This window comes from Symsagittifera roscoffensis, chromosome 5, assembly GCF_963678635.1.
Source record: "Symsagittifera roscoffensis chromosome 5, txSymRosc1.1, whole genome shotgun sequence".
Taxonomy (NCBI): Eukaryota; Metazoa; Xenacoelomorpha; order Acoela; family Convolutidae; genus Symsagittifera; species Symsagittifera roscoffensis.
Genome location: NC_087066.1, coordinates 8,777,281 through 8,795,283, shown reverse-complemented (window position 1 = coordinate 8,795,283; position 18,003 = coordinate 8,777,281). Strand labels below are relative to the sequence as shown.

Genomic DNA, 18,003 nt, shown 5'->3' with positions numbered 1-18,003 from the left:
GGATTGAAAGTTCACTACCACCAACTATCGATGACAACGCCGCTACAGTTGCTAATCATTTCTAAATGCTTTGCATCAAAAGTGCTACTAATAACCTAATTCAATGTGGCGGAATTACACCTCCGAACTGAAGACTATGAGCCTGACATCACAGCTGCACCAGTCGCAAAAACGTTCCTAGCACGAGCCGGCAATAAAGCAGCTACAGTAATTTTAACATTGCCGATGTGAATAAAGTTGGAAAAAATGTTACTTCGTAGTATTACACTGTGAGTAAATACTGTCAGCAAAGATAACGAAGCCTTGATAATAGTTAAGAATAGATAAAAATTTAACTTAGAGCCAATGAAAGTTGTTGTTCAAACCACTGCAGGAGTTTTGTCTTCTGTAGTGTATGTTTTCTTTATACCCCTCCATAAAAGTGAGGTGGTACGAATGATTGTCAGAATGGGTCAATTGTCAATAAGTTTATCAAGTTTCTGCAGAAAAAATGCTTATGACTTCTTTTCATTTTTCGAACTGTTGTCGAATGTCTCATTTACTCAACTATGGAACTTGATTGATGGAACTTAACTATATTTCTAATCTCTCGTTCAGATCCTCTCATCAACATATTTCCTATTTTGTTATAACTGTGGTCAGAATGTTCTATTTGCACACTAACCGGCTATCCTTGTTATTATATGATATCTCGTGACTTCATTTGCCGAGGAAGAAGTTCTTAAAACATTTATTGAATAAATATATTCAATTTAAATTTAGGCTGCAAAAATATGAAAGATTTAAGCTGAGAAATGAATAGGCTGTAAATTGAATTGAAGAAAAACGAAATAAAGATTTATGCTAGTTTTGTTTTGCATCAACTAGTATGTAGAATAATACACGAATAATGAAAGACATTAAGAGTTGAGTTCGAACAGGATGTCGGCCATGTTTGCGTATACTTCTCTCGTGTCAACTGCGGCGAACACTTCCGATGTTGAGAGGAAGAGAAGTTGTTTGCGATATGGGAGCAGGATTTTGGGATTCAATTGCGAAATGCGCAGCAGTAGACTGGAACAACTGCGTGCCATGAACAAGTTGGCGGAAGGGTCGAATAGTTGGCCGCTGAGCGAGGGTGATGATGATGTGAATGTTGGATTGCTAGTCCTCGTGTTGAAACCGGACTTGGCTATCAAATTGACCGACTCTTTGAGGTACTCTAACACTTTGTTAACAAAGTGGGATGCGTTGCATAGATGGCAGACACCTATGTCCGACTTGGACAGGTATGTTAGTAAGACTAAAGCGAGTTCTCTAATTGCGGGTTGGCTACTATCGCTAACCATGTCTAACAGTACAGCTACTAGTTCTGATATTCTACTTGCGGGAGGTGTGGCTAAAAGGTAATCAGTATTGTTGTATGCTAAACACATTTTGCAAAGCGTTTCTAGGGCCAAGCGCTTCATAGTGATTGTAGAGTGTATAGCACCAGGAACTGGGTCCGAGCTTACGCAAGATTTGCACACGAGCCAGTGAGTGAGTGCATCCATTAGACTAAATACACACTTTTCGTCAAAATTGTCCAGGTTAATTTTGGACGCAATGTTGGATAGAAGTACAATGCAGTTTTCGCGGATTCCGTTCAGGTAGACTGACTCCCAGTCATCTGGAAGCATCTTCCAATTCACTTCCCTCTTTTGACGCGAAGTCTGTTTCGGTGGATGCCAGTGAGCAAACTGGATCATGCGGCTGCACAAATTAAGAAGATCGGAATGTCCAGCCAATCTATTTTCGTTCGAGGGCTGACACGAAAAGCTTCTGAAGATATTCGTTATACTGAGAACTGTTTGCGCTTCATGTTCAATTTCTTCAATGTCAGCTTGTATGAGCTGCTCGCATCGGAATGTTTCGCAACTTTCACTTAAAGAATCTTCAATGTGTGCAGATTTCAGTTCTCTCCGTTGATTTGATTTTGCACTAGTTCCTTTGATTCCATTCACATGTATTCTCTGTTGCCGTAACGAGTCTAAAATTTCTCCGTGTAGACAGTTGTAGGACGACACATCTCGGTCACTTTTCGTTAAGCTCATAGCTTTCAAACGAGATAGCATTTCAAGGTTAGATATCCTTGAAGATTCTGTAACAGCATCAATGTGTTTCTTTGCTTCACAGGAATCCAACTGAATATCGTCATCTGCAACTTCGATTAAGTTATCGTACTTTCGCTTGCGTTCATTAATCTTTATATCGGGAGTAGTGATTCCATTTTTGGGCTTTTGATTAGATGCTTCATTGCTCATTTCTATGTTGGATTTCTTTGGCGTACTCTCGAAGTTTTCATTTTTTGGTAACGTGGAGCAGTTGCTTTCTTTGATTTCACTCAAATGTCTGGTTGAAAGTTTGTCGAGGTTTATTTGCAGATTTCCCAATAGAACGTCAATAATCCCCGGTAAAGAGTCAATGTTTAGGTGGTGCATCGTAACATCGTCGAATAAAATAACCGTAAGAGTTTCAAGAGCCCAATTGGTTTCTACCTTCAGGCCTGACTTCAAACTCATCAGAATTTTGTTCGCGTCTCCATGGTTGACATAAATAGCCGGAACTCGGGTGTTGGGTTTGCAAACAACTTCTGTTGCCTCAGTGCAAGAAGATTCGAAGTCGTTCTGATCAATGGAATCTAAACACACAAATATCTAAAATTCAAATACGCAAAATTTCATAGAAGAAATTGTAGAAATCAATTAATAAGGCGCAGAAAAAAGTAACATCAATTCAAAGTAAAGCAACAAACCTCTCCAATATGAAGTTTTCTCCTCCATAAAGTATTCAGTCTCGTACGTTGACTTCTTGCTTGATTTTTCAATTTCTTCAACGGGTTTCGTCTAAAATTTCACACGTCAAATTTGATCACTGAAATAATTTCTAATTCAACTTCGCATGCTTTTGAAACCATTTCAAACGTTTTGAAACAGATCTCTTTTGAATTTTTTTTTTGCTTGAAATGTTGCATATGATACCGAGATGCAAAATTTGGTTGGAAAATTGAACTTGCTTATTGGAGAAAATCTGATGCAACTATTCTTAACAAAACTAAATACTAAGGCAACCAGATTTTGAAGAGTTAAACCATAATAATAAAGGGAAACCAAATCAACTTACATCTTCAACTTCCGTTGCAGTTGTGGAAACTTTCATGCTAGTATGAGGGCTCGTTGAAGGTTGCTCTTCCACAGTCTCCTTCAAATTGTTAACACTGGCTCCACTGGATGAAGTGATGGGCGGTATGGGAGTCGGAGGCATGGGTTCTTTGTGTCCACTGGACGAAGGGTACGGATATGGCACAGTTTCAGACGCCTAAAGCGCAAAATGGTTTCTCGGCGATAAAAGTTGGCTCGTAAACTTGAGATTCTTCTTCTAATTTGAGGCTTTTCAGTTAAGATACTGTTTTATTCGTCAGCAAAACAATTAAACCCAAAAACAGACTTTCTCTCAAATCATCTACCGAACTTAAGATTACATCACGCAGAAAATACATAAAATAATTGTGATGGAGATGACGATTAAGCAATTCTTACCATATTAAACGCTGAATTCCTCCTGGGTTGCAATGTAGACGGTGCTGGAACAGTGGCGCTGACTGGAGGCGGGAACCCGTTTTCGGAATCCGCTGCTGTTTCTGGCGGCTGCACTCGATTTACTCCCGGTTGATATGGAGAGGCCGCTTGGGGAGGTGACATCATCGGAGGAGGCGCTTGGAGCGTCGGAGGAATCGGTGGGTTGTAGGCCGGAGCCCCTGACACTGGTGGTACGGCCATGGGACCGGGAGGTGGAATGTAACTTGGTCTGAAACTGGGTGCTCCAGGGTATCCACCTGGAGACACTGTGCCAATGGGAGGGGCATTATCAGGTGCAGGATAACTTTTAACATAACTTGGCCCACCACCAATTTGAGCCTCATATGGTTGGCGGAACTGAGGCTTCGGAAAGTACCCAGGTGGTACAGAGGGCGGTGATAGTTGCACAGCATTCGGGACCCCACCAGTCCTGCTACCCGGCCTCTGATTGTTCGCAAACTCGTCCGAGAATGGGTCACACACATTTATTGTGTGTCCGTTCATATCATCAGGCCCAGGATTTTGTGCCGGTGGATTCGAGATGTTTGAATTGTTTTGAGAACTTTTGCTCTTCTTACCACGTCCACCTTCTTCTAAATTAAATTTTTCAGAATTCAAACAAGTTGGGCAAAATTAAAAGATGCCAATATTGATTGCAAAAATAATACAGAGCTGTGTAACCTCATTCAATCTCTTGATAACTGAAAAAAAATAAGTGAGGACGAACACTGAAGAAAACTAAATCACCTTTCGGAGGCTTCTGCTTTGGTGGTCTTTTGCGCGGCGGCGGTGCGTCGCACTCTGCTTGAACGGCAGCTGGGTCAGCGCCATTCAGGTCATACTGACACTCGTATGGCAACAAAAACTTCGTGTAATGCTTCTTCATATTGTACGATGCCATCGGTGAGTTATTCAGGTCCATAGTGTTTGCTATGTCTTTCCACAATTTTTGTGTGCAAACCTGAAGTGATAAAAGAAATGCAAAAAAAGTGTGTGAGCATCAAAATAAACCATCTGATCACTTCAATTAACCCAACTTACAGTGGCGAATCCGCTCTTTTCTTTGACGAGATTGTAGAGACGAAACAGATCTACTGGCAGTTTTGCCACGCAGGGTACTTTGCTTTGAATTAATCCTCTCGTTTCCAGAATTTTGATTAGACGGTCGCAAAACTCTTTTCTGCCTGGCTCTTGTCCAAACGGTAGCGAGTACAGAAAATGATCTATACGCTCATCATCTTTACCACTCGACCCTGAACTGTTGTTTGTGGTGCTATGAGTTCCCTGGTTTTGTTGCATTTGAGGTGCGGGAGCTCGCATGCCTGTAGTTTGTTGCATCATCGTAGGCGGCCCGGTTCCGTTATACTGGCCGCCACCTGTTCCCATCGTCTGATGCATCATCTGGCCATGCTGACCTTGCATTTGGGATATCATTGCAGGGTGGTGATGTGGGTGTGGTGGATACATGTGATGTGGAGGAGGGGGTCCGTGCATAGAGTTCGCAGGAGGTGGGGGGAGGTTTGAGTGCATCATAGATTGACTATTGCCACCATTCGGATGGTTGATCACCTGGGGGCTCATCTGTTGGGTCTTCATTGCATGTGTGCTTGAGATGGACTCCTCTTCCTGCAGTGACGATACACTAGTGGCACTGGGCGATGGAGATGGCATGAATCCCCCCATGTCTCCCGGCATCTGACCTTGTCCAAACTCGTTCAGCTGAAAAACTTTTTCAAATAACGTCTAAATTTTTGAAGAACTGTGAATAGTTGCATTTCATTCAGGTAAAATGACAAAGTCATAAGCATGTTTTATACTTATCATCACAATAACTAAATCTTCCATAAAAATAAATTAAGACTAGTTTCACTTTAACCCAAACACACTTGTTGATGTTCGCTGTCGTTGCTGTTTTCGCTGCTGATACTGTTGGCAGTTGAGGATTGTTGTTGTTGTGCAATGTTCAGGCCTACCCCTGGATGACCACCGCCCGGGATATTCTGTTGGTCGTTTGCAGTCATTCTCTCTCCTCCCGACTGTTGTTTATATTGACTTGGGTGGGTGTTAGTCAGCAGCTGGTTCAACGTGGGTGACGGGGTAGCATTGCTGGAATTCAGATGGGCTCCCGGCCCACCAACAACAGTCATAGCTCCTTGAGGGTTCTGGCCTGTAACAGAAAACTCAGGTTGAATCATTATGTCGAACTACATTGTAACTGTCATCTGAGGTAGCAGGAAAAAATTATATTACACTATTTAATAGAAATTCCAAGTCGCGAAGTCAACCATTGATGAAAAAAATCTTGCTCCTTGAGGGATTTGAATGCAAATAAGGCGAAATAGCGTCACATGTACCGTTGAAAATGCGGTAAGTGCTTCAGTTTTCACAAATTGGAACAAAAAATATATTTGAGACAAGGTTACAAAAGTGGAATTGGAAATTAGCGAGTGCAGCAGTAAATTTGAACACGCCCCTCAACAAAAGATTGACGCCGTTTTAAGTTGCAATTACCCCCAAAAAATTGCTTTTCCATTTTTATTTTTCAATCAAATTTTTATCGCGTCTCTACTACGCAGGAACGACTATTTCAAAATCAATCACGCATTCAAAGCAAATAAAAGCATCAAAGAGACGTATTGTGTACTCTTTGGACTTAAAAATAGGTCCGTTTAATTTGACTCAATCAAGGTCAATGACTGTTACTGCCGCCGTTCTGCAAGATTAAGTTCACTTGTACACAACAACTACAGCGCTACTAATTTTATTATTAGTACCACACCGCAAGTGCATTTGTTGGCGTCATTTTTACAACACTCTCAAGGACTAATTTGTTTTGATTTGACTGAATTCGAGTTGACTTCAATTGATTTGACTTCATTTCATTCAATTCACTCCAGTTAAAATCAGACAGATTTAGATCAGCGCCAACACCAACAAACAGCAGCCACTTATTACATTCTTATCTCGCTCTTCTAATCCAGGTACTGGTCAGACTACCAAATAACACTTCAAACAGAGCATGAATGAGCTTAAGAGCACTACCACTACACATTCAAGGCAATTTTTGCTCTGAACTCTCAACTGACATTTTGAACCACCAGCAAGTAACATTACTAGACACAATAGACCCATTGAACAAATTCACCAACTGCTATTATTATCAACACAAAGCGAGAACACTTTCAAAGCACAATGCGCGATCAATCCATATGTAACTTCTTTTCTCTTCAAGGTCACCTATTGATAAAAATAACTCCGATTTAGACGCATATGACCGTTAAGCTACCAAACAAGCGCGCCAATAAGTACTACTACATACACACTGGCAGTGCTTTGTAATGCATTACTGTCATTATGAAGTAGCAACAATAATAGGTCACTAATTTCAACTCAGACGAGACTTCAACAGGGTATCAACTGACACATTGACAAGCGAAGCGATTAAGCCATGACCGATTTGTTTAAAATTAGAATGAGAATCGGGAAGAAAGATTAGCGGGGAAAGGACAATTTATGAGACAGTGAAATGGCAGGAAAAGCTTGTCTGCTTTCAATCAGATTATGGCCGCCTACTCGCGTCAAACAGGGCGGGCGGAGATAGGAACAGACTCGCTTCAAGGTTCAGGTTCAACGATCGATATTCACCAGGAACTATACTCACACAAAAGGAAGTTATTTCAGTCGATTGTGCGGTGAAGCAGTCAACGGATTAGCTTCCACGGTACAACCCAAACCAGCAAGACTCTATTTCATTTGAGGGCACTTGAACATTGGAGAACCTCCGATATTTGATATCAATGCAGTTCAAAACAATTGAAAATAGGTCAAACGAGTTCAACTCTAACACTTAGAATCAAACTACTTTAGGTACGAAAACCATTGTGATCTTATTTTCAAGACCGTCAGTTCAAGGCTCAAGAAAAACATTCAGCAAAAAAAATTCAACACAACATAATAAGTAACAAAAAATGGAACAGACAAAGAATTAAAAAGAGCAATCTGCCAATTTCGAGCAACTTTTAATGCAAGTTGGAATTAAATTTTAGGTGAACTTGAGACATACTTTGTCTGAGAATTAGCTCTTGCCCGCAAAAATTGTCTGGAATAAGTCATATGCTCTTTTTTTTATTAATTTTGTGTTCCAACTTTTTTGCAACTCTAGAGCAACTGACAAGCAGGATATCAGACGCAATTTAGCAGCCATTGGATTGATGATTAGCAGCCACAATCACGTCAACAAAAAAAATCATTTCGAAAAACAATCTGCAAGCAAAACCTTCAACCGCAAAAACATTACTTATTTAGAAATGAGCACCCACAACTAAGGGCGAATGAGTATTTTGAGTTGTAAAACCAGAAAAGACAATCAAAAGAGGTCTCCAATTTCTAACAATTTAGCGCAAACATTCTGGCCGGGCTGCCCGTATAGCTAAATGGAAAAATCAGGTAAGACTATCTAAAGCTTTTTGATAAACGCAACTCAACAAAAGGGTCAGAAAACTTGAATTTGAACAAGTAAAGACGTTAAATGAAAATCGACACAACACAAATTAAATCGACAATTTTTGTTCTCGTTATTTCTGAGCACCTTAACGGATTTAGATCATAATTAGTGGGTGCTGGTTCTCTTCCACGAGCTGTACTCAATGGAAAACTGTTGATAACTCAAACAGTTCCTGTTGATGGTGGTTAGCAACTAGAGGATTCAGTGAATCGGAAATGGGTGCCAGTTAACCACAAATTCCTAGTTATTGATTCATGCAATTACATGCTATTCTCGCGCCCTCAAAATTCAGACATTTTTTGGAAAAAAGTGACACTTGTCATGATTCTTACTTTAATTTGTCAGTTTATCGAGAAAATTTGTTTGAAGTAATGGCAAGCAGGTTGATATGAGCTTGTAAGAACAGTATATTGCATTGCACGTACAATGCGTAAAACCAAACAGCAGTTTTTTTCGATTTTTAAGCATACTTTAAGGAATCCCGTCTGCAGAACCTTCAAAACGATAAAACGTTCAATGCCCAATTCTTTGAGGCAACTGATTCGGCGCAAAAGATCTACACTGTAAGTCCTTCAAAGGGGGCTGGTCATATCAAAAGTTGCGTCAGGGCAAACCACAAGTTGAAACCAAAACACGAATGCTAAGTTCCAGCATGCATATAATAGAAACTTTAAAAAAATAATTTGAAAAACGTGATGAGAAAAATTTTGCAGACACCGGAATTCAAATCTTCAACTTTCGACGCCTCTGTGTAAAATCAATACTTGGCAACTTTCCGGATTTTCTGCAACTGCAACACACCCATGTCTCAGCAACCAAATGACCACGTATGAACGCTCGATGAAATTGATTGATTTTCAGAACTACCAAATACATGAGATTAGGCTAATCGTCGTTTGTAAAATTATGCCCGATTTATTTGGTTATTCCGAATAAACAATCTGTCCGGCCAATTTATGAGCAGAACCAACCAATAAGTCTGGAAAATTCAGACCGTTATTTTAAATTGAATAGACAAACAAAACTTCAAAATATGTTCGAAGGTATAAGAAAATGCTTTAATTTAATGCCTATCCGTCTTGTTGATTATCATAGTAACAGACTAAACCTCTACGCAATTCTAGCGTACTCAATCGGCCTGAAAAGTGTTCAAAATCGCTTAAAAATGTAGCAAAACAAGGAGAGCCGATTTTTGTGCCAGTAGCACAGATTGTTTTGACTACAATAGTTCGGAAGAAAATCTAAAACATATTTTTTTCTTCAGCCTGAAAACCAAGTTTATAGACCAGCATTTTTTGAGAAGGAGACAACTTTAAAAAAAAAAAATGGAACCCAAAACTCAACCATAAAGGTGTTAATATTATACTACATTTAACCTAACCCTCTGTAATATTTCTTTTCTGCAGTCAGTTTTAGTGGTGCCACATTTGTTCAAAAAAAGTCTTCGAATAATCGTCAGCAACATCCGAACATTCGTAGAACGTTCGACATTTCGTTGGGTTTTTCCGTATTCTTGAGGAAAAAATTATAATCAAAATTTAATTGAAAATTTTCCAACTTTCATGCAGAATATTTTGTATAATTACACAATCTCCAGTAAGTGTTGCCCATTTCTGCAACAACTTTTGCGGCAGTAATTAAAACACATTTAGACGGGGTGCTGAAGCATCGTATGCAGCAAAACTTCCTCGCCTAAGTAGTGAGTCTGGGATACTCAGTTTGAACAACTCAATAATACGCAGTTCAAATAGGACCGAATGTTCGCGAGAGCCTTCGAGTGTTTATCGTCGAACGAACATTCGAACTTTTGGTTGCATCTTCAGTAAAAAGTCAGAGTACTTTTTAACGCTTTTTGAATTTCAACAAGAACCTTCAGAAACTTTTTTTATTAAGCTAGCCTAATTATGAATACAAAAACTGCATCAATAGGTAGTTAATACAAATTCCGCATAAAAAAAATCGAGCGGACTATTTTTGGACACTGAGTTTTTTTTTAGCTGAATTTGAGCTCAGGACATCAAAAGCTGATTGATTTTAGCTTATTTCTAATTTTTGCACAGGAAAGCGTTTCGAGATGTTCAAAAACTGGTTTTTGGAGCCAAAATAGTTATTGGTCCGACTTTTGAGGAAAGTGATGAAATATTTGTGCTCCAAGTGTTTTTTTCTCCAGACCTATTTCAACTTTTTAACTAGCCACTTGAAGGAACTTTTAATCAGCTCCTTATATTTTACCTATAATTTACTTAAGATCATTTTTCGTAAGGTTAACGAGCGATATATTTCCTGCTATTTCACCGTAAGTTGAAATCGTTCAAAATTGAATAGTGGCAAACAATTAACTCTTTTTGATGCCTTTGCATATTCAAAATATATCACTTAGTGTTTTACATAGCAAGGGGGAGAGGGTAAAGAACAAAAAAACTATTTCAAAAATTTTAGTTGCTATCCATAAAAATATACTGTTTCAGAATTCATTGAATGCACTACTAAAATTTGTTTCAAACGTTTTTGCCGCACTGGCAAACCTTGCAAGTTCTTCAACTCAAAACAAATCACTGAAAGCAAATTCACCCAACCATATCCAAAGGGTAGTTTGATTTCTGATTTTGCATGAAAAAACAAACAAGATTCAGAAATTAACAAGGCTTCTTGGTCAGAAAAGAATTTCAGTGTGTTCTTTTTACTTTAATACTGTTTTGTTCGAATACTGTTTGAAACTCTACTACGAATTGGATTTCGTTGTATTGGCCAATTTAGTGAGGAAATAGATTTGCTTGTTTTTAAGGATTAGATTCAGCCGAAACTTTTTGGCTACTTTTTTTCAAAGCAACAAATGAAAAATTGATCGAAGGCAAAAATCAGGTTTCCAGGTTGCACTAGAAACACTGCTAATGTAAGCAGTCAATGATATTATAATGAATAAAAACAAAACTTGTTCTTTTTCTGCCAATAATTCAAATTTATCCTCTTGCCTATGTTTCATTCGATCTTTTACCACATTAAAAATAGGTACCTTTGTCTCTAGTGGAGTGCAATTTGAGGATCTTATTTTCAACAATTCAAATGCTAGTTTTAAATTAGCATTAAAACAAAATTTATGATGCGGTAAGAAGACCAGTGCGTTATAAAAAATTTCTTTGGCAATTATATTCTGAAACTTCTTTGCTAATATCAATTTTTTATAAACAACCGATTAATTGATAAACAAACGTTACTAGCCCGCTTTACTCGCTCGAAATTAGACTAAACAACAACAAATACGAGCCAGTTTTTCTCGACACAGAAATTTTTTACTATAAATTACAGGATTAAATCAAAACTATTTTCGATTAAAGTCAACTGCCTGAATCAGAAGTAAAGTCATATTATAAAAAGGATAGCCGATTGCTGTGCAAGTAGCACAAAATTTTCCTACCATATTCTAATAACTACAAAAAGTTTTTTTTTCAAATAAGTAATATTTTATTCAAATTGGGTCGTCTTTTGTTAGGAAAGGATTAAGGTCGTTTTTTGTTAGGAAAGGATTTGAATTAAAGCCTAGAACTTTTAGACATATCCGACAACCATAGTAAAACAAGCAAATTGAGCAACAATTTAGCCGAAAAAAGGAAGCAAAGCAAAAAAATGAAAAAAAATCAAATCTAACTTAATTATATTTTTTATTATCATTTTTTTTCCAGAATTTTTGAACGTTTTTGTTCTTAAGATGGCGCGAAAAAACAATCTTTCGGAAGCTTAAAGTTTCGCGGCTTATCCTTCTATAAAAACCTGCTCGTTCTACTCGAACGAAATTGAACTGAAACTTTAAACCATTTTTTCTCGACATTGTGACAATTTTTTGAAAAAGTCGACTTCGCTCTTATCACACCTGTTAAGGCTCTAACATGATTTATCATTCCAATGATTGTGTGTGATAACTGCTGTTGTTCAAAAAACGAAATCAGCCCGCTCGCTCACTTTATTCGCTCGAAATTGGAACAAAAATCAATCAAAACATTTCAAACTGGTTTTCCTGGACGCCGAGAAAATTTTAGGAAATGTATCAATGTCGCCCGAATTATGACTCAAAAGGGCTCGAAAACGATATATCATCCGACTCTTTCCAATAATTATGGTACCTGATTTTGCGTGGAAAACTGAAAAGAAACAATCTAAAACACGTCCGAATACAAAGTTCCTCCATATTTTCAATGGTTGGAAAAAACGGGCTTTCTTCCACATAGATTTTTAATTTTCATTTTTTAAGGCTTTGTTACGTGATATTATGTCTGAATGCATGTTTTTACGAGGTCATGTATGTAGGAAAAATCTTTTCACAATATTTAGTTTGTTCGATAAATCTGTTCACAATAGTTAGTTTGTTCGCCATGCAAAATTTCATTTCATTATGATAACGTTTAAATGGTTTTTCAAAACTGAAATTTAAAATTTTTCTTCAGTTTATAAACCTGTTGCAAACGAGCCAAAAAATCTTCTCGTTCGATTTAATAAATTTTCATAACAATTTGTCTTTCAATCGAAATTCAATAGCAAAATGATTCTTAGTCACGTTTTGTTTCGACTGGTGGGTATCGTTAATTTTACAGCATTAACTTGACCTGACTTACTAATTAAAGCCTGGTACTTACTTGAACTTCCGTTAACAGGATAACCTCCGTAACTCTGGATATTTGAATTAGCACGATTTTGTTGGTAAGATTGATTGGGTGAAGGGGGAGGTCCCATTGGTTTTCTAGGAACTCCGTTGCCCATCGGTCCATTGGCAGGCATCTGAGGACTGAACATTCCAGAAGTAGGTAAACCGTAAGAGTAATCTCCATGTTTTCCAGGTGGTAAAGCTCTCATAGGACTAGGACCATAAGCTCGGTGGGGGTTCGGAGGATAACCAGGAGCTCTCATGCCATTATTAACTAATGGCGATGGTGTCTTTGGCGCGTTAATTGGTAACATAGCGTCGTTTTGCTTAATATAACCTTTCTCGTTGGGCATCGGTGGTGGTATCATGATACGATTTTTAGGGTTGAATGGGTCGGAAGGAGACGTATGCTGCGATGCATCGGAGCTATTTAAATTTTCACTCTGAAACGCTACTCCGTTTTGTTTAGGAGATGGTGTGTTGTCTTTTTGTCCTGTATCCTTCTCAAGTCTAGATAGATCTGATTCCGGAGTCATGGAATCTCTACTTGGGTAATTATCGTTAATATGATCTGAAGAATTATGTGGCTTGTGATCGCCGTTATAGATTTGACTTCTCTGGTCATAACCATTTGTCATTCCAGGCGACGAGAAAAATCCAGTGGCAGTAGAATTGATTTTGGACCTGTTCTGAGAATTTGGAGGATAGATAGCACCTGTTGGTGGAGGAGTACTGTAAATACTTGAAGGATTTGGCGGAGTACCTCGTGGGTCGTTTGGCCTGTAATCATACGGAAACGACATGGACGATTGAAACGCGTTGCGGTTTTCTGTAACTTGATAGGGCTTAACTTGAGCAATATTACTTGCAGGTCCTTCTTTAAAATAGTTAGGCCTGGATATTTCGACTGGCTGAGCTTGAGATGGCGCAACGGCTGCAGTCGGTCGATAAGGCTGCATTACATTTGTCGTTGAAAACTGGGGAGCCATATTTGCGGTCATCAAATTGTTCGAAATACTATGTTGCCTTCCTAGGCCCTCGGACGAGGAAATTGTGGGCTGGTAATTTCCGGCAGCTGCTTGTGCTCGTGCCTGGTAACTTCTTATATCCATTTAGCTTCCCAAAGGTAATTTAAGTCATTTACCATTAATAATAACAATATCTAAAACTGAACAAATAAATTGCTTTATTGGCCTTGTCTAGTCCATCCCTTTGTTTAGAATTTTACGTTTTTGACAAGTGCAAAATTATGTAATGGTTCTTACAAGTTAGCAATGGCGATCATGTGTTCAAGTATGAATAACTGTATGCCGTATGTTTTATTGTAATCTTTGAAGCTCGATGACAATCGCACGTGGTTCAAGTAATGAATGTAAAATTGTCTTCAAAATTTCATTATTACACAGATATTGGAATAAGCAGAGTTAGCTTTTATCGCTCGACAACAAAATAAGAGAAACTCAGGCAGCGTAATGCACCAACAATAAACGCAATCGCGGCGAATATAGTCTTAGTGCGGCGTATTGTAAATTAATGCGTGGCTTGGCTATGAAATAATGCTTTTTCAGTAAAACGTGGCTATATATGCTTTGGTAAAGAGCAAACTAGATATAAAAGATAGGACAGAACAGCAAAGCAAGTGAACTTACTTACAACGCAACAGGAACAGCCATCGAGAGCCAAGCCAACAACATTGCTGTAATAATGCGAGCGGAGCCGTTTGTTGATAAATGCAACGCAATGCTGTTTCTCTTTCTTTCTAGCTCAGCCTCTGTTCGCTCTATCCTTCTGCGCACAATATAACACGCGTTCTTTGCTAAATATCTATCTCTCTCTACAAATCTAACTTCATATCCTTCCAACGAGCCGTAATGTCGGTTAAATTCTCTTTGTATACCAACTACAGTACTGCCACCGCAAGCACTACTCACTTCAATAAACAGCGCAGAGCCACATGTTAATCCGCGGTGCAAGCAATGCGACGTGCCGTCGTTCCGTATGCCGATTATTCAAGCGCTCCGCTCTGCTCACTGCACTTTAAGCTCAATTCCCGTGCTCTGAAAAAAGGCCTTTTCGAAAATTTGTGAAGAATAATTTTATCCTTTTTGTTGTAAGTTTCTTTCAATAATTCGAAGTGAGGCCAATTTTAAGGCACAGTCAGATTGTTGAACAATTGCTCCAAGAGAAAAATTCGTCACAAACTTTACTGCTGTGACAAATTGTTGACTTTTTTATCGAAATTTTAAATTCGATCAGCTGGATAGGACAGAGATTGTTTTTATAATCCCTGAAAACAAAAACTAAAGGCAGTGCTTTTCTTTTAGCTCTCTAATTCTTTTAAAACTGTGTGACTACTTTTCTGTTAATCTTAAAACGCATCATTTTATACAGATATATTTGTTAAGCAGTTTGTCATAGTATTTGAATATAATTTGCGCTAACTCGCTTTCACTCTACTATGCTCGAAAGCACAAAATGCAATTCTAGCTTGAATTCTACAGAGAGAACAGGGCAATTTTAAATTTACCTGAAGGAAAAGGAAGCGAAATTTCATATGAGCTGTTTCGCCTTTCGCATTTGTGCACATTTTATTACTCAGAAAGAAAAGAGCTCTCAAGAAGAGCTAAAAACGAATAAATTTGCAATCAGAAGAAACGGGAAAATAGAAGAAAATAAAAACGGCAACGAAGGCTTGAAAACAGTAACATCCTGGCAAATGAAAAGAAGACCGATTTAGGGAAGATAAGTTGCGCCTTAAAGATTTCTATCAGTCAGTTATAAAAAGATAGAAAATGGACGCGCAAATAATTACAGTGTTGTGATTTCTGATTGCTGTCAATTTGACTGCGTTTTAATCTAAACTACCGCAAATGAGAGGCTTCGCATCATTCTCAACACATTATCTCAACGAAACGCTATGGCATAGAAAAAAAAATATTTTAGCCCAGCAAATTTGCTGAATAGTAGTAAACGAACAAGAAATTTCGCATTCCACCGTGCTTCAAGGTGTTCGCAAAATTTCACTCATCCGAAATGACTTATAAAATTCTATTCAGTATTGCTCAGACTTCAGTTCTAAAAACAGTTCACGTGCGATCTGTTTCGTGAATTTATTGGGGTTTTGAAAACTCAATTTGGCCAAAGTGGCATTAACCATTAACGCGCGTATAACTTCGGTTTTCTTAGGACTCGTCCGGCTCTCCCACAACCCAAGAAAATATAGCATTTTTAATAAATACGCATTCACTTTCCGATTTCGTCATCTTTCACGTAGGCAAACTCATATTTTTCGTTTCATACTCAACCTTTTTACATCAATGTATTGCGACTTTTTTGTAACACAATGTTTTGCTCTTTCCCCTCTTCCCCCGGTCTCCACCTCACTCACTCGAGCATCAATTTTATGGTGTAAGAGGGGTCTTACAAGGCTAAGAAAGAAGAACAAATGTTTGTCATGGCCTAATAAGTTCGCATGCAAATTAGTCTCTTTTTCCTTCACCCCCCCCCCCCCACACACCTGCAAAATTTTACTATTGAAATTCTGTTAACTTTATCCGAATATTAGGAAAATTGGCCTGCGAACTATGTTGGAGTGGTGCCTCGAAAGAGCAACTATGATAGACAGGTCCCGCATGCATTACGCATGTTATAATTTTGAAAACTAGTTTGTTTATAAAGTATTCATTTCAAAAATCTGGCGAAGTACGTTGAGTCAGAAACGTTTCAGATTAAAAATTCTAATTACTATATTGTTTATATCAAGAAATATGCTCGCTTCAACTTAATTTACGGTTTAAAAGCCATAATTGGATTGGCATATTTGTCATTAAAATTCCATTTTGAATTTTTGACCTTAAAATGTCGAGGGGGGAGATTTTACGAAACAAAGAAACTTAAATTTTGTTTAAAAATATACTGCGTCAACTTTCTGAACGGCGAAATCATTATTGTTAAATTTTTCAGAGCCCTAGGAGTCTTATTCTCAAGGGACCTGGTTAATTTCAAGGGACCACTATCATAGTAGTACCACTAATTAGGCCATGACAAACAAATTTGGTCTTCATGTTTAACCTTGTAAAACCCCTCGTTACACCATAAAAATGATGCTTATGTGAGGTGGGTGGGGGGGGGGGGGGGTTGGAAGGGTGTAAGAGCCGCAAATTTTTGTAACAATCGGACAATGTGAAAAGAACTATTAAAAATTTAGGCTCTTCTCCAATTTCTCACCCCCCTCGTAAAATTAAAAAACCAAACTGTTCAAAAATTGTTCACACGGCAATTTGCATGTTAGACATGTTGAAGAAATTTACTCACACGGCAATTTGCATGTTGAAGAAATTTACTCACCTGTTCACGCTGACTTGTTCTTATGCAGTTTTTAACATGAATAGTCATTTTGAATAGACTTTTGTATAGAGAATTCTAGAAAAAATCAAGGGGGGACTGGAAAAGAACCAAAATTTAAAGGTGGGGTGAAGGAAAAAGCCCCACAAAGTATGATAAAACCTCAATTGCAAGGCCGGATCTAGGATTTTCTCGAGGGAGGTTGATTTTCAAAAAATAGTCGGAAATGTTATTGAACTTTTTTTCTAGGTCGATCAAACTGATTCAAGACTTCATTTTGACAAAATTTGCAGCACCGCAAGCAAATTTTTGAAAAAACCCAAAATGACGTTTCGGTCACTTTAAAAAAATTGGGCTCTTTTCCAGTTTCCCGCCCCCCTCGAAAAATTACAAAATAAAATTGTTCAAAAATTGTTCACATGACATTTTGCATGTTAAAAATGCTGTACAAATTTGTTCACCTGTTAACGCTGACACGTTTTAACGCAGTTTATAACATAAAAAGTCATTTTAAATAGACTTTCATATATTGAGTTTCAGAAAATGTCAAAGGGGGGACTGGAAAAGAGCCAAAAAATATTGCCAAAAAAATTGCCTTTTTTTTTATCGGCGAGCGCTCCTCTTCAAAACTTTAAGAGCTGGTGAGCCGAAAATGGATGTAATGAAATATTACCAAAAATGGAACTCTTTGGTTGCGAGGACGTCGAATCCCTGATAAAAATTCAGCCGAAGATACCAAATTAAGAAACTCTGACAATAACAGTATTTTCAATTCACATGGGAAATTTTGCTGAGACCATAAAAATGCAGAAATTAGTTTCAGCAGAAAAAATTCCAAAATTTTGGTAATATCGGCCACAATTTTATCTGCTGGAAGTTCTGATTGAAATGCCTGACCACGTTGTTTGAATTTGAGTGTCCAA

General features: G+C 38.1%; 2 protein-coding genes across 4 annotated transcripts in view; both read right to left on the bottom strand.

The window, feature by feature from the left end:
• Positions 1–18,003, bottom strand: part of LOC134845548 (RNA cytidine acetyltransferase-like) — a 142,215-nt gene that overhangs the window by 76,850 nt on the left and 47,362 nt on the right. The window lies entirely within an intron of this gene.
• On the bottom strand, positions 719–15,539 carry LOC134845581 (AT-rich interactive domain-containing protein 1B-like). Of its 3 annotated transcripts, XM_063862537.1 has the most exons (9): positions 15,264–15,539; positions 12,729–15,023; positions 5,483–5,763; positions 4,638–5,315; positions 4,344–4,557; positions 3,558–4,189; positions 3,142–3,336; positions 2,774–2,864; positions 719–2,659 (listed from the first exon to the last, which is right to left on the bottom strand). In XM_063862537.1, exons 2-9 carry the CDS (start codon positions 13,846–13,848, stop codon positions 900–902), a joined length of 4,971 nt encoding a protein of 1,656 aa, XP_063718607.1. In that variant the 5' UTR covers positions 13,849–15,023; positions 15,264–15,539; the 3' UTR covers positions 719–899. The 3 variants fall into 3 exon arrangements, with proteins under 3 accessions (XP_063718607.1, XP_063718606.1, XP_063718608.1); XM_063862536.1 differs by having other exon boundaries at positions 12,729–15,539; XM_063862538.1 differs by having other exon boundaries at positions 3,558–4,186; positions 12,729–15,539.

Coding starts and splice junctions, on each gene's coding strand:
- LOC134845581 (XM_063862536.1), bottom strand. CDS start 13,848: ATGGATATAAGAAGTTACCAGGCACGAGCACAAGCAGCTGCCGGAAAT. Junction 5,764..12,728: donor TCCTGTTAACGGAAGTTCAA/GTAAGTACCAGG, acceptor TTTCTGTTACAG/GCCAGAACCCTCAAGGAGCT. Junction 3,337..3,557: donor GGAATTCAGCGTTTAATATG/GTAAGAATTGCT, acceptor TTTGCGCTTTAG/GCGTCTGAAACTGTGCCATA.